Source organism: Mobula birostris, chromosome 22 (assembly GCF_030028105.1).
Source record: "Mobula birostris isolate sMobBir1 chromosome 22, sMobBir1.hap1, whole genome shotgun sequence".
NCBI classification, from domain to species: Eukaryota; Metazoa; Chordata; class Chondrichthyes; order Myliobatiformes; family Myliobatidae; genus Mobula; species Mobula birostris.
In genome coordinates, this window is record NC_092391.1 from 49,561,468 (window position 1) to 49,578,423 (window position 16,956).

General features: G+C 37.1%; 1 protein-coding gene across 4 annotated transcripts in view; it reads right to left on the bottom strand.

Moving 5' to 3' along the window:
- Positions 1–16,956, bottom strand: part of LOC140186422 (histone-lysine N-methyltransferase EHMT1-like) — a 201,738-nt gene that overhangs the window by 39,504 nt on the left and 145,278 nt on the right. For all 4 annotated transcript variants that reach the window (XM_072240693.1, XM_072240691.1, XM_072240690.1 and 1 more), the window contains 8 exons: positions 15,860–15,942; positions 13,645–13,751; positions 12,936–13,058; positions 8,768–8,869; positions 7,351–7,455; positions 5,212–5,366; positions 3,654–3,821; positions 663–807 (listed from right to left, as the gene is read on the bottom strand). In XM_072240693.1, coding sequence (XP_072096794.1) covers positions 663–807; positions 3,654–3,821; positions 5,212–5,366; positions 7,351–7,455; positions 8,768–8,869; positions 12,936–13,058; positions 13,645–13,751; positions 15,860–15,942 — 988 coding nt within the window. The remainder of the gene's footprint in view (positions 1–662; positions 808–3,653; positions 3,822–5,211; positions 5,367–7,350; positions 7,456–8,767; positions 8,870–12,935; positions 13,059–13,644; positions 13,752–15,859; positions 15,943–16,956) is intronic.

Sequence of the window (16,956 nt, forward strand, 5' to 3'; positions counted from 1 at the left end):
AAATAGACATAGGGGACTTCAATATGCAGGTAGGGTGGGAAAATCAGGTTGGTGCTGGATTACAGGAGGGGGAATTTCTATAGTGCCTGTGAGATGGCTTTTTAGAGCATTTCAGGTACACAGTAGGTCAAGTGATATCTGTGGATGAAAAGGAATACTCAATGTTTCAGATCCTGATGCAGGGTTGCAATTTGAAATGTTGACTATTGTATAGACGCTGTTTGACCTGTAAGTTCCTCTAGCCATATGTATTTTGCTACAAGCCGCAAATTAATTTATGCCTTTTAATATACTCCTTTTTATTATTTTGTTTTTCCTAAATATTAGCTGTGTGTAAGAATCACAGGGCAAATTGTATTGTCCATCTTTTGTACCCCAAAACATTAAGTCAACTTCACACTATGACAGATGTCACACTTAAGCCAGTCTGGTTTATTTCCCAGTCGAGAAATCAAGCTCAGATGGGTATTTATATTCTGCAGGTAATGCAGATTTCTACCGAATTTAGTTCCATTGTTTGCCACGGTGGTAAATAAACGAGTTAGTGGCTGACATTCTAATATATTGTAATGAGGTTATATAATCCCACTATTACTTAGCATGTCTCAGAAATATAACATTTTAAATCAACATTGCAGAGATTCATCTTCCTTTGATCATACCTGCAGATGTGTGATGTTCCTGTCAATGTTCATTGGAGAGGTTACACAATTTTGGGAAACATATTTATAGTCATTTGGACAAGGTTCATCATCCACTCCATTGACGCACGGGATTGGTACAGGTTCATATCCTCTACCAATATCTCTGTTTTTGAGGATCAAAAAGCAATCGTTTTTACAAAAAGAACTCTAACTAATAAACAATGTGAACAATGAAAAGAAGTGAAAATACTACCTGGAGAAACAAGATGCAGAGGGCTCACACTCTGCTGAAAGATGTGATGCAACAAATCACATAGCATTAACTTAAAATATCCAAGCAACAATTTTACACTTGCTGTCTATTCAGGTGATGACCTAACTAAAGCTTCATGCAACTGCACAATGATCTCCCAACTTTCATATACTTAAGACCATGACCTATGAAGAAAAATATGCCATAGTCTTCTCACCACCTTATCTACTTATGTTAGCAATTTCAGAGATCAATGGATTTGCACTCCAAGATTCCTTTGTACATGAATGCTCCCCAGGGTCCTGCAATTTATTGTAAGCTTCCATCTTAATTTTGATTTCTCAACGTGCAACACCTCACACTTGTCAAGATTAAGCTCCATTTCTTGGCCTACATTTCTAATTTGTCTATATCCTGCCAAATCCTTTAGCAACTTTCCTCTCTATGTACAGGTCCATCAATCTGTACTCTCTGCACACTTACTAATCAGTCCACCTACATTTTCACCCAGCTTAACACAAGGTTACAGTATCTGTAGACAACACACATAAAAGTTGCTGGTGAACGCAGCAGGCCAGGCAGCATCTCTAGGAAGAGGTGCAGTCGATGTTTCAGGCCGAGACCCTTCGTCCTGACGAAGAGTCTCGGCCTGAAACGTCGACTGCACCTCTTCCTAGAGATGCTGCCTGGTCTGCTGCGTTCATCAGCAACTTTTATGCGTGTTGCTTGAATTTAAAGCATCTGCAGAATTCCTGTTGTTTGAGTATCTGTAGACTCTTGTGCCTACATTTTCATCGAAACTAGTTATATCGATTTATCAAACAAAAAACCCAGTACTTACTTGGCCCTGCAAAACACAACTGGTCACAGACCTCCAGTCAGAATAACATCCCTTCACCATTATCCTGTCTAAGGTCGAGATACTTTTGAATCATATCTACCAAATTTCCAAGATACCAATCTTCTGAATCAGCCTACCACAAGTGACCATAGCTTTACTGAAATTCATGTATACAGCATGTGATGTCTTACTCTCAATTATCATTGACAGCTCCTCAAAAAACTCAATTGAATTTGTAAGACATGATGTCTCCAACATGAACTGCATGATGTGCAAGTCTACTGCTATGTAAGTGAACAGATTCAGTTGTAACAATGCTTCAATCAGTATATTACAACACAAAAATTACAATTTGAACCTAAACTTACACCTAAATGAGGCACATTCACTGCTGCTAAATGTTACACTGATTTTATAAATGTACATGTTAATATTGCAGTCATCCATAAGCAACAGATAGGTAATGTCCAGTAAAATGCAATTTCACTGAAAAATTGGACCTGACTTGCAATTGCTGTTCAAGTAATAAAACCATTAGCCTGTAAGACACAGGAGCAGAATTAGGCATTTGGCCCATCGAGTCTGCTCTGCCATTCAATTGTGACTAATTTATTCTCCCTCTTATCCACATTCTCCTGTCTTCTCTCTGTAACCTTTGATGCCCTTACTACTCAAGAGCTTATCATCTCCTGCTTTAAATATACCTAATGATGTGGCCTCTCCCACTACTGGAAACATTCTCTCCACATACACTCTGTCTAGTCCTTTCAATATTTGGTGGGTTTCAATGAGATTCCCCCTCATTCTTTTAAACTTCAGCGAGTACAGACCCAGAGTTATTAAACACTCATCTTAATCCTTTCGTTTCTGGGATAGTTCTTGTAAACCTCCTCTGGACCCTCTCCAATGTTAGCATGACCTTTCTTAGATATGGGGCTCCAAAACTGCTCACAATACTCTAAATGTGGTCTGACCAATGCCTTATGAAATCTCAGCATTATTATGCTTGCTTTTATATTCTAGTCCTGTCAAAAAATGCTAATCTTGCATTTGCCCTGCAAGTTAACCGTTAGGGAATTCTGCACTAGGACTCCCAAATTCCTTGCCCTTCTAATTTCTGAATTCACTTCCCATTTAGAAAATAGTCTATACCTTTACTTCTACCAAAGTGCATGACGATACACTTTCCTATACTGTATTCCATTCTGCCACCTTTTGCCCATTCTCCTAATCTGTTCAAATTCTTCTGCAGACTCCCAAGCTCCTCAACACTATCTCCTCCACCTATCTTCATATCATCTGCAAACCTGGTCACAAAGCCATCAATTTCTTCATCCAAATCATTAACATATAGCATGAAAAGAAGCAGACCCAACACCAACCCTTGCGGGAACACCATCAGTCACTAGCAGCCAACCATAAAAGTCACCCTTTATTCCTATTCTTTGACTTCTACCAGTCTACCAGTCTTCTGTCCATGCTAATATCTTTCCCCTAATAGCATGGGCTCTCATTTTGTTTAGCAGCCTCATGTGTGGCACCTTGTCAAAGGCATCCTGAATATCCAAGTAAATAACATCCACTGATTCTCGTTCGTCTATCCTGCCTGTTATCTCCTTACTATTTAAATAAAATATTCAATGCAAGTACATACAATAGAGAATGCAATATCACAAATATTTACTTGTAGTGTAATTAATGTATTTTGTAGGCTTTGTCCAAAATTGCAAGTTAAGAATTAACATAATATTGGTGGCAGTGCCCAAGACAAAATCAAATATGGTGGATGCATGCAGTGGCCTTTAATAAGATAAATGTACAGATGGTGTTCTTTCAAACAGGAAACTCAAATACATTCATATTAAAATATGTAAAGAAAATTACAAAAGAAATAGGGAAATTTACTATATCATACCTACTAACTAGCTTCTCAACCTGGGTAAGCTTATTAGCCGATGCTTGCTTCAGTTTTTTGTTCACTTGCAATGCAACCCAGACTTGTGAATTCAGGCTTGAACATTCAAGTGGAGTCTCACCTTCCTTATTCTTAATGTTAACAGCAGCACCACGTGAAAGGAAAAGCCTAAATATGTACAATTACAAGCAAATTTATTGCCAGAATATCCTTGAAATACATTTCAATTGCAATTAAGTATATTTCCATGGAGAATTATTTATATAATGCATCATTCTACAAGTATTACCCATGTTATCTAGTTACAAACCAATATCTATAAACCATATATAACCCTGAATTTGATTTCCCATAACTAGTTTGGTGCTTAACAAAATTTGGAGCTATTTCACCAGTTTAGAAAAAACTGACGTATAATATAAGGGGGCATCATTTTAAGGTGAATGAAGGAAAACATGGGGTGATGTTAAAGGCAAATTCTTTACACAGAGAGTGTTGGGTACATGGAACGTTCTATCAGGGGTGATGGTAGAGGCAGATGCATTCGGGGTATTTAAGAGACTCTTTGATAAACACATGGATAATAAGAAAATGGAGGGCTATCTGGGAGGGTAGGGTCAGATTGATCTTAGAATAAGTTACGAGATCAGAACAACATTGTGGGCCAAAGAGACTGTACTGTGCTGTAACGTTCAATGTTCTACACTTTTTCAAAATGGAGTTTTTCTGCACCAGGAGTTGTAAAAGTACAGAACAGTGGCTCTAGTGATGAATGAGGCTTGGGAGTTACTCTTCAAATAACAACTTTTATTTTCTCCCCCCACAGAAACCAGAGATAACTTCGATGAAAATATTCCCAAAGGACTACAAAAACATAAACTTTGCACAGTGTAACTGTAAAGAATATTTTCCCTGAGTAGAAAAGAAAAAAAATTGGTTACCGTTAATGGTCTTAAGAAGTTATATTGTTATTCAATTGATCTTGTACTTCCAGAAAGGATTAGCTATGATATAACTTTAAAATTAAACAGCAAATTTTAATGTATTTGGGTAAGAATAAGTGAACGTAATGAAGTAAGGGCAGCTGCAAAGGAGATCAGATTTACTTCAAAAGGATATGATCTGCCAAAACAATGTGTTCATACCTTAGTAGTCAAACTTCTGCAAGTTATCTGACAGCAATTGCAGTACTGGTGCACAATATTATTGCAGGGACTATAAGAATGATGATCAGAAAACACACAGAATTTGGAAGAATTGATTTTTGTCCGTAATGAAGCAAACTATCAACCAATGACAAGTGTACTGGGATCTTCCCCTATCCTGAATGCTGCAGTTACGTATGTTATGGGTGTGGGGGGTGTGGTCAGCTAGGTGTATATTGAAGGGGGCGACATGAAAATGTGCCACCGCTCTGGGCACGTACAGACAGTAAATTAACCTTGAATTCCTATCATACAGAAACTTGCTCCGATAATTTATGTAATATTATCGAGTTCAGAATTCACAAATATTTATTACATATACCAGTCACACATAAAAGTATTTTAATACTTACACGACACATTCATAATGATTTTCCCTTGATGCGATATGTAGAGGAGAATCACCATGCATATTCACTGCAGTTAGATCACATTTTGCATTCAGGAATATTTCAGCAATATCCACACATCCTGAGAAAGCTGCCCAATGCAAACAAATATTCTCTTCCTGTGCAACAAAAATAGGAAGAGAACAATTTTAAAGCTTAAATTCTTTTTCAACTTCAAAGAAAGAAAACAAATTCCACAAATTCAATTATTTATCAACTTTTGGCAAAAAGTCTTAAACTGGTCCTACAAATATCATTTGAAGTTAAGTACTACCAACTTTAATATTCACAACACAAGTGCAAGGTCAATAATGTACTAGGTCCATTCAAAGTGATGAAAATAGTCTCTGAAGTTAAATAAACTCAGAAATGAGGTTACCTTTATAAAAAAAGTTTTATGTGACAAATTATGGAGTGACAGAGACAAAGTTCAGAATCAGAATTAACATTTCCGACATACGTCATTAAATTTGTTAACTTTATGGCAGCAGTACAATGAAATATGATAAATAAATATAGAGAAAACAAAAAACTGAGTTACATTAAGTGTGTGCGTGTCTGTATTTTAAACAGTTAAGTTAAAATAAGTAGAGCAAAATAACAGGAATAAAAAAGTAGTGTGGTAGTGTTCATAGGCTCAATGTCCATTTACAAATCGGGAAGGCAGAGAAGAAGTTGTTTCTGAACTGCAGTGTGTATGCATTCAGGCTTCCTTCCCGATGGTAAGAGGGCATGCCCTAACTGGTGGGGATCCTCAATGATGGACACCACCTTCCTAAGGCACTGCTCCCTGAAGATGGCTTGGGTGCTACAGAGTTTGCTAATTTAGAACCACCAAATATAGTGTGCTGCATTTATATTGAAATTCAATCTGATAACATTACCATCTCCAAAAAAAAACACTAAATGAAGTAGTTCTATTCCTTTCTAGCTGAAAAATGTATTCCAGATGTGAAAGGGTGCAAATATAAGGTAAGGTATGTTTACTGCTTTTAATATTTGAATTTGATGCAAGTTTTTACATCAAGTATTGTAAATATGAAGTATTTCATCATTTCATCATGAATATTCCTACCTTTGAGGGGGGTGGGGGAAGAAAAACCTATGATGATGCATTTCAGCCTTTAGGTCGGCTGGTGGCACAGTGAGATCAGCGCTGGGCTCCAGAACGGAGGTTCCCGAGTTCGATCCAGTAACAGACCGCCCCCGTGCGCGCTTTCCATCCGTGCCGGGTTGATGTTGAGCCCGCAACTCGGCCTCGTAAAATAATACTGCGAAATGTCTGTGCGAGGAGTGGCACCCCACACAGCCTTCCGATTCGCGCCTTGTAAGGCATGAAAATGCCCGACGCTGGCCTCTCAGGCCTGAGTCGACATCATCATCGTCAGCCTTTATGTGCAGCTCTTGATTTTTAAGAGTCTTTGCAATATGTTTCACCTTCTACACATAAATACCAACTTTGACAAATGTTCAAAGTGACACTTGTTATTCCTACCAAGACTAAATAATTTAAATGCAAACTGCTTCATACAGACATCCAGAACAAAGAAAATGATCCTACTAAAACAAAATAATTTTCAGCAGAATTTTATCCTGACAAGATGAACCAAATACACAATAAATCTTCCCTCACTTTGTCCAATAGGCCACACTGAGGGAAGAACTACAATTAAGGCATCAACAATATGGTCTAAACATTAGCACCTGAAGGTTTTGTGTCAATATAGACCAAATTCAATTCTAATGGATTGACTGCAAATATAGGGGAATAAAAAGCAGGCTATATTTCATCAAACCTATGCTAAACTGTAACCAAATCTGATAAATCAATGTGTGTTTGTTAAAATGTCCCAGCTAACTGTAGTCTGGCACCAGAAAAGTCATCACTATGAGCAAAGACCACATGTTTTTTTTAAATCAAAATACAATTAATAGTTTTATTTTGTTTTTCTTCACTTGTGCAACTTTAAACCAAAATTTAGGACACAACATAGCTAAAAAGCACATTAGAAACTCTCTTGTTTATGTTTCAAAATGTTAAAAGTTTTTTTTTCAGATTTATCCCATTAAGTTTGTTTATGCATAAGAGATTAAGTAACTTACATTGTCCCTAATGTTGATATCAGCACCTTTTGACAGCAGCAGCTTTACAATATCTATATGCTTATATTCTGTGGCCCAAATCATGGATGTCCAACCGCCATCATCCTTTTCAAAAAAATAAAATTATAAGTAAATGCACAAGTGAAACAAGAACACAGGAAAGGAATAAAGAATGAACTCCGCTATCTACTGAGCATATCTAGCATTTCCAGTTTTTATTTCAAATTTTCAGCATCAGTATTAAACACATAGTAGAGAACTACAGCCTATATAGTTCATGCTAAACTGTTATTCTGCCCAGTCACATCAACTCGCACCTGAACTACACCCTCCTTACCTCTCTTATCCATGCATTTATGCAAATCTTACATGTTATAATTGAACCTGCATCCACCACTTCCTCTTACACCACCCTAACACCCCGCTCAAGTTCCCCTTAAATATTTCACCTTTTACCCTTAACCTATGACCTCTAGTTCTAGTCTCACCCAGCCTGAGTGGAAAAGGTCTGCTTGCATTTACCTCATCTATACCACTCAGTTTTGTGTACCTCTCTCTCTACTCATTCTCCGATTTTCCATAGGGAAAAAAAGTCCACCTTTTCCCTATATCTCAGGTTCTCAAGTCACAGCAACAGCCATGTAAATTTTCTCTGTACCTTTTCAATCTTATTATGCACTTTAAATCACATGATATGGTACCAGGCTCAACCTTAACACCCTTTACACGTCCAGCTCTTGGCTCCATCCCTCCCCCTCCTGTCTTCTCCTATCATTTTGGATCTCCCCCTCCCCCTTTCAAATCTCTTACTAGCTCTTCCTTCAGTTAGTCCTGACGAAGGGTCTCAGCCCAAAATGTCGACTGTACCTCTTCCTAGAGATGCTGCCTGGCCTGCTGTGTTCACCAGCAACTTTGATGTGTGTTGCATTAATACCCTTTTATTTTTAGGGGGAAAAAATCAATATTTTCTGGACTTTTACACCTTTTATCCTCTCACTAGTTCACAGTTATTTCACTATGAGGTCTCTGGATTAAGAACAATTTAGTGCTAGCCTTTTATCTGTTTTACTGAAGAACCTAGATGTAAAATGTAGTGGGGTAAATTCATTAGAGTTGACATCAATCCAAAAATTCATAGACATTAAACAGATTCTTGATGTTTTATTGCATTATCTTTGAATTTCTTAAATAAACATTCAAGCAGGAAAAACTGCCTCAATTTCAGTTGAGTAACAGATACTGTTCCTTTCCAATTAGTACAGAGCTAATGATGGAAGTACAAGGTATGATATTTGAGGTTGGCCATGTAATGCATTCAGCAAAGTACCCAATTAGCCTTCACAACCCTAGTAAAGCAGAGGAGAAGATAGTTAAGATGTGATAATACCTTTATGGAACACTTACTCATCTGACTCACCTGACAGTTTACATCAATTAATCCCGTGGACAGAAGATGTACAACCACATCATAATGTCCTTTCTTAGCTGCCAGATGAAGGCAAGTTGAACCTTCAACATCCTATAAAAGAGGATTATAAATGATGTTAAAAAGTATAGAAGAGCATAAAAATATGTAGTTAGATAAGTGGAGTTCTAACGACCATATTTTGACCTCATCAACATTCAGGAATGTGCAGAACAATTACCTCAAGCTAAAGTTTGAACTGTACAGATCCACAGAAGTCTGATTTGTCAAGACTAAGCCTCAGTTTCAAAGGGAAGAGTTCTCACATCACTAATTTGTTTCTCTGATACTACAAAACTAAGACAGATTTGAGCTTTGGGATCAAATCCATTGGCCACAAGCTTAGACAATCTAAAAATAATTCTCCACGATTTTAGAATAAATCAATAGATGCATTGTCAATTATCATTTAATCTAAATAAGAATATTCATATTTCGGGAATCATTTCCAATACAAAACCATAAACAGAAAATTAGCACCAGTTCTGATTCATAAACTCCATGCAGTGGGCAAGCCAAAAATTATTTTTTTGTTTAGACCTTTTGCTATGAAAAAAAAACACTGTTGGGAAATCATAGATTAAATACAAATGAGATATTTTCGATATGCCGACAAAGAAGTTTAATGTATTCAGTCTCTAAAAATAAAACCTTTACTCTATTTTTCTTCAATTGACAACGATCATCAAACCAAGAACCTTGTTATTTAATACATGATGATTCCACATTAAACTCAAGACTGAAATCGCTAAATGATCTCCAAGGTCAAAGAATAAAGAGCAGCAGTGGATAGGTGCCCCCTTTTAACAGACATTGTGCTTAAATATAACCCAAATTAACAAAATCAATTTCTTTTCTAATTTATTTCAAGAGTTATAATCATATAACTTTTGATAGTTTAAGCTTGTTGCCAATGTACTGGATCCCAATGCACAAGCTACCTTAGTTTTACAATCTTAGACAAACAAGTTAGTGAAGTCCAAATTCTCTCTTTGAAAGTGAGGATATTCTTGACAGATTTGTTTACACATCTGTGTCAAAGCTATCTGATAGTGAAACTGGCTATCCGGAATGAGACAGGGTTCCATTTTGCAATATCATTTGATGCCTAATGAAGTTTAGTATTTGTAGAGGTAAGTCTAATACAAACCATTCTCGGCTTTTTTTTTGAAATACTGTTTGGAGTTTTCCATCCTTCCTCTCATTTCCTGTGGGCTTCTAACTTCTAGTGGTTTCTAACAGCATTTCTGGTGTTCCAAACAAATTTGTATAGTTATTACTTAGATCATATAAGAATCACATTTGTAAATGTCGCATGTAGTGCTGTTTTCTATTTTTTAAAACAATGTAATTACTGGAATAATTTTTATCCTTTGTTTTCTTCAACTGAGCAGAACAGAACTACATAAAGCGATGTCATTCTGAAACTTGAGGTCAATAAACTTGGCCTAACATTAGTCTGGTACATGTTAAAATAATAACCTAAGATAATAAGAGGTAATGGCATTATATGTTCTAACAAAAGAATAGTCCCATATTGTCAGAGGGCACAGATTTATTTTTGTTAGCATTGTGGCATTAAAGTGTCTCCTGCAGATTCACTAATAATCAACTATACAGACAGTTGCAAGAAAAAGTTTGTGAACCCTTTTCAATTATCTGGTTTCCTGCATTAATTACTCATAAAATGTGGTCTGATCTTCACCTAAGTCACAATCATAGATGAACACAATCTGCCTAAAAATAAAATTGTACTTTTCATGTCTTCATTGAATACATTACTTTATCATTCATACAATAATCCAGGCTGGAAAAAGTATCTGAACTCATGTATTTATTAACTGGTAGAGTCTCCTATAGCAGCAATAACCTCCACCAAATGTTTCCTGTAGCTGCTGATCAGACTTGCACAATAGTGAGAAGGGAGTTTAGACCATTCCTCCATCCAAATTTGTTTCAGTTTATCAATATTTCTGGGATACATTACCTGAACAACCCTCTTCATGTCACAGCATCTCAACTGGGTTAAGGTCTGGCCTCTGGCTTAGCAATTTCAAAACACCAATTTTCTTCTTTTTAAACTATTCTGTAATTGATTTACTCTTGCGTTTTGGATCATTGTCTTGTTGCATCATCCAACATCTATTAAACTTCAGGTGACGGACTGCTACCATGACATTCTCCTGTAAAATGTCTTGATACAATTTTGAATTCATTGTTCCCTCAATGATGGCAAGCTGTCGAACCCTAGGCAGCAAAGCAGCCCCAAACCATGATGCTCCTTTCACCATGCTTCACAGTTGGATGAGGTTTTGGTGTTGTGTACACTGCCCTTTTTCCTCCAATCGTAGTGGTGTTCACTTCATTTCTGTCTCATCTGTCCAATGCAACATTATCCCAGAAGCATAATGGAACATCCAGGTGGTCTTTTGCAAACTTGGGACGTGCAGCAATGTTTTTTTTTGGAGGACAGTGACTTCCTCTGTGTTGTCCTTCCATGAACACTATTCTTTTTCAGTGCTTTTCTTATAGTGGACACATGAATACAGATTTTGGCAAGTGCTCGAGATTTCTGCATGTCTTTTGCTGTTACCCTTGGGTTCCTTGTCACCTCCTTCAGAAATGCATGCTGTGCTCTTGGTGTGATCTTCGCAGAACACCCACTCCTAGGTTCACATACTCTTTTTGAACCTAGACTGTGATTGTTTAAATGGTGTACTCAGTATTGATAAGAAGTACAATTGTTTGGGTTATTAGTTTAGGCAGATTGTGCACGTCTATTATTGTGATTTAGATGAAGATCAGACCACAATACAATGGATTCCGGTTAATTAACTATTGGTTAATCAGGGCAGCCACTTACTTGGGACAATTGGTAAAGAAGAAAAACTAATCAAGGAAATAGCCGGGATTCCCTTAGTTTACTTCCGACACTGCCATTTAATTGGGGCAAGAGACCACTCGTTGCCAAACTGTTTCTAACTGGCATCAGTCACTTGCACTTGTGTGGCCGTTAGACAGTGCACTGTGCTTAGAGCAAACAGTTTATAAATAGCATCAGCTGCGTGTGTTTGTGTTAAAAAAAACTGTGATTTTTGTCACTGATAGTTGGCAAGAAATAAGCAGAAAGACAATTCAGAACTGTTTTTCTCACTGTTGTTTCAAGTACTCAGGCTTGAAGATGCTGGAAACAGCCAGAAGTGAAAATGAAACAATCTCACTACTTTAACAAGTTAGTAACTACAGAGAACTTTAAGGTATGCATAATCATCTTGAATGTTAAAATGAAAATGAAGATTTGGGGGATGCAATCATTGAAAGCATTCAATGAAGGCAGTCCATTGTCTACACTAAATGTCTCTGCTGATATTGATCAATTACAATCAATCAAAAGAACACGACAGTGTATACTGGATGAATTCGTCCATCGATAACTATTAGGAACGAATACAGTTTTACAGTGCTGTATAAGTTCTACTTTGTTCTGTATTTCATTTAAATAAATAATTTTCTACTCACTTCAATGGTAGTTTGCTTTGTTTATGCTTCATTTTAAACTATTTTCATGAAACTTCGGCTAATTCAGCTCCTTAAATTGGGCCAAAATGTACAGGTCCTGATTTGTCCCAATTAACTGGAATCCACTGGACTAAGATTTTCTGTTAAAACTCAAATGACATTCAACAGCACTACAAAGCAGAATGCTGCTTGCTAGCCTGCACCAATTTCAACCATAAATTTCTCCTTAATATCATGCTTCAACTCCACACTCAGAAGGATACCTCCTACAGTACTAAAAATACATCTACTTCCATTGACTCACTCCACTCACAAATCTGTTGGAATGTATCTTTGAATTTCTTTTACTTTAGACCAGGGGTTCCCCACCTGGGGTCCATGGACTCCTTGGATACTGGCCAGGCTCCATGGTGTAAAACGGGTTGGGAACCCCTGCTTCAGACCTTTACATCCACTAAAAAAGACTTCAATCCCATCTTTTAAACCTTCATCCTACAATACAGGGATGCAAGAACAATATGGAAATATGCAACTTGGAAAATAAAGATAATCTACATGGAAATTAATGCTACAGCATTTGAATTATTACTTTAATTCTAACCTTGTGATCTCCCAGTGCACCAGCCTTCAAGAGGTATTTTACTGTTTCAAGCTGGTTGTTCTCTGCTGCATCCATCAGCGGGGTTCTCTGATCATCATCACAGGTATCCAAATTAGCGCCAGCCTGCAAAAGAAGTCAATTGCCTTTAAAATAATTATATCTTTACATTGTACTGCTGCTGCAAAACATACAGTTACAATAGTTTGTGAATCCTTTGCAATTACCTGGTTTTCTGCATTAATTACTCAAAAAACTTTTTCTTGCTACTGTATCACATCATACAAGTCAATTATAATAAACCTGCTCCTAATGCACAAAAATCAAAACATTAATGAATTAATTTCTCAGCAAAATGATTGATAATTTTGGTAAAAAAAATTAACAGCCTGCTTCCTCGTAATTAAGCTGACTGCCATCTAAATTCCCAATGACAATAAAATTTTCTAACAGTACTGTTTACAGCATGAAACATAAAAGTTAAATGACAACATTTCAGACTGCAGGGACTCAATGAGGACCATCACAACCTCCTTGAAAGTAACAAATGGCAACACTGCCAAGCAAATTCATATACTGAAATTTAAAAGGAGATTGATTCAATGATGATTATCATGATCTTTTATCACAGGTGTTTTTTTAAAATTGTAGAATAAGGATACACATTTTTCTTTTAAAAGGTTAAAATATAGCAACACAAAAACATTTTAACCTGTACAAGCATATGACAAATTTCCACATGGCCCATCTCAGCAGCTGCATGGAGAGGTGTCCTCTTATTCTGGTGCTCAGCTCTAAAGTTAGGATCGATCCCATCAACTAGGGAAATAAGAATTGAAAAACTGTAAGCTTTGAGCAAATTTCTTAAGTTATAAAGTTTAATTTGGATCTGTTTTCATGCCAGAAGACCAAATAATAATTTATTACACAATTACTTTTCAATTTATACCAAGATAAAGATAAAGAAGATAGTACTAAAATAACTTTCAGCCCTAACACTCAGTCCATATATACAACTTTTGTAAAGTGCCTTTGAAAATCTAGTTACAGTCAAATGCAAACTGTTGCCTTACTCAGTCTCCAAGGCCCATGTTTAAAATATCCGTTTCCAATCAAAGATTGAATTTCCCGACATTAGTTTTCATAAAAAACATTCCCTTGCTTCCAAAAGCACTGGAATAAGTTCCTCCCAATGCCTGAAGCAACATCTATCCTAAACATCTTCAATCTGTCATAATGATGTAAAGATTCAGCTCAATAGTTTGCTTATGTATACATAAATCATGTGATTCAGCAATCAATACTATTCTTCAAAAATTGTTTCCTCTAATATTTCTGCTTCTAATTTAGAAGTCCCCAATTTTTGAAGTTTTGGCCTAGGGTCCAAAATTGTTCCTGCTGGTCTTCAATAACTAATGCCGATATTTTAAAATCCTGTTTTTAAAGACAGGGTGTGTGCAAGATTAAATTGCTCCAAACAGTTTTTTTCAAATATGATCTACCCTTAGTCAAAATAATTCGTATATAATCATATCACAATAAAACTATACTTTTTTGCCTTTTCACTGTTGCTAAATCTCTATGTTAGCTTTTGGTGATTTGCAAATGCAGACCAGAAGACAAAAGTCACACTGAAGACCAAAACCTCTCAATCTCTCACCACTTAAGAAACATTCTGCCTTCCTGATTTTTTATATACATGTACTAAAGTGAATAACCTCAAATTTCCACAATATATTCCTTCTGCTCTGTTTCTGCCAATTCATCTAGCTAGTATATCCCCTTCCACGATTCAGGACACTTACAAAGACAGGTGTGAAAAAAAGGCCCGAAGGATCATTGGGGACCTGAGTCACCCCAACCATGGTCTATTCCAGTTGTTACCATCCGGGAATCAGTACCGCAGCACAAAAGCCAGCTTCTTCCACCAGGCCATCAGACTGATTAACTCACGCTGATTTGAGTGTATTTCTATGTTACAATGACTGTTCTATTTATTATAAATTACTATAATTGCACATTGTACATTCAGACAGAGACATAACATAAAGATTTTTACTCCTCATGTATGTGAAGGATGTAAGAGATGAAGTCAATTCAATTCCAACTTCTCTATACCTTTCGCACATCCACAATGCCAACAAATCATCCTATATTTAAGGCACCAGCAAGCTACATTATCCGTAAAAGGTATACATTATCTTGAATCTGAATCATACTTTCTTAAAACTTTTTCAAAATATGTATTTCAGTTTTCTATTACAAAACTTTTAAACTCAAGGATGGATTGTAAAAACTCTCAAAATTTAACTGGATAGAACAACAGCTAGATGTTCCCTCCTTATACCCCTTCAGCATAACTCCGTTTATACAATACCCCTCCATCATTTTCATAGCTGTTTTGATATACACTCAGTCACCACTTTACTAGACACACCTACTTGTTAATGCAAATATCTAATCAGCCCATCATACTGCAGCAACTCAATGCATAAAAGCATGCAGACATGGGCTGCATGTTATCCAGACTAAACAACAGAATAGGGAAGAAATGCGATCTAAAGGACTTTGACGATGGAATAATTGTTGGTGCCAGGTGGGATAGTTTGAGCATCTCAAACTGCTATCTCCTGGGATTTTCACACACAACAGTCTTTAAAGTTTATAGAGAATAGTTCTGTGGGTGAAAATGCCTTGTTAATGAGAGGTCTGAGGAGAATGGCCAGACTAGTTCAAGCTGACAGAAAGATGACATTTAACTCAAATAACCACAGGTTACAACAGTGGTGTGCAGCATAAGCAACTCTGAACGCACAACACATCAAACCTGAAAGTGGATGGGTTGCAATACCAGAAGACCATACCACGTTCCACTCCTATACCTAATGAAGTGTATATTCTATATTTAGAGGCACATGAAAACTTACCCAGCATTAGAAGAACTTTCTGCATCTCCCCCTGCTTTGCAGAGATATATAATTGCTTTGGATGAAACCGCAACTTCTTGGGTCTGTTAGGAAAAACAGATTTGAATATTAGAGATAGTGGCAAGCATTACAGAAAAAGGCTTTTTGGCTCACCCTGCTCATGCTGATCATCAAGTATCAACACTGATCCCATTTTACAGCACTTGATCCACAGTCTTCTACGTGCTCGTCCAAATGATTCTTGAATGGAGTGTACCCGCTCTCTTGGCTCTCCAATCCAGATTAAAGAAATAAAATGTACCTTTTTCTACTGGCCCAGATTTAGTGGGAGAATAACAGCAACAGTGCACCATCTCCCACCACAATGGATGCCAGAGCGAAAGTATGTTATGTTCAAAAGTGGTTCTAATGTTTAAAATATTGTTACTTTTAAATGTTTATAACTTATGTAAATGTTTTAGAAACATAGAAAACCTACAGCATAATACAGGTCCTTCAGCCCACAAAACTATGCCAAACATGTCCTTACCTTAGAAATTACCTAGGGTTACCCATACATAGCCCTCTATTTTGCTAAGCTCCATGTATCTATCCAGGAGTCTCTTAAAAGGCCCTATCATATCCGCCTCCACCACTGTCGCCAGCAGCCCATTCTATGCACTCACCACTCTCTGCATAAAAAACTTACCCCTGACATCTCCTCTGTATCTACTTCCAAGCACCTTAAAACCCTGCCCTCTTGTGCTAGCCATTTCAGCCCTGGGAAAAAGCCTCTGACTACATCTGGACCAACAAAGCAATGTCCCCTTGGATCCCATGCCTCCTTACTTTCTCAATAAGCCTTGCATGGGGTACCTTATCAAATTTTAATCTACAATTTGAGAGGGAGAAGAGAAACTTGGAAGTGTCAGTATTACAGTTGAACAAAGGGAACTATGGTGCTATGCGGGAGGAGCTGGCCAAAGTTCAATGGAACAATACCCTAGCAGGGATGACAGTGGAACAGCAATGGCAAGTGTTTCTAGGAGTAATGCGGAAGGTGCAGGATCAGTTCATTCTAAAGAGGAAGAAAGATCCTAAGGGGAGTAAGGGGAGGC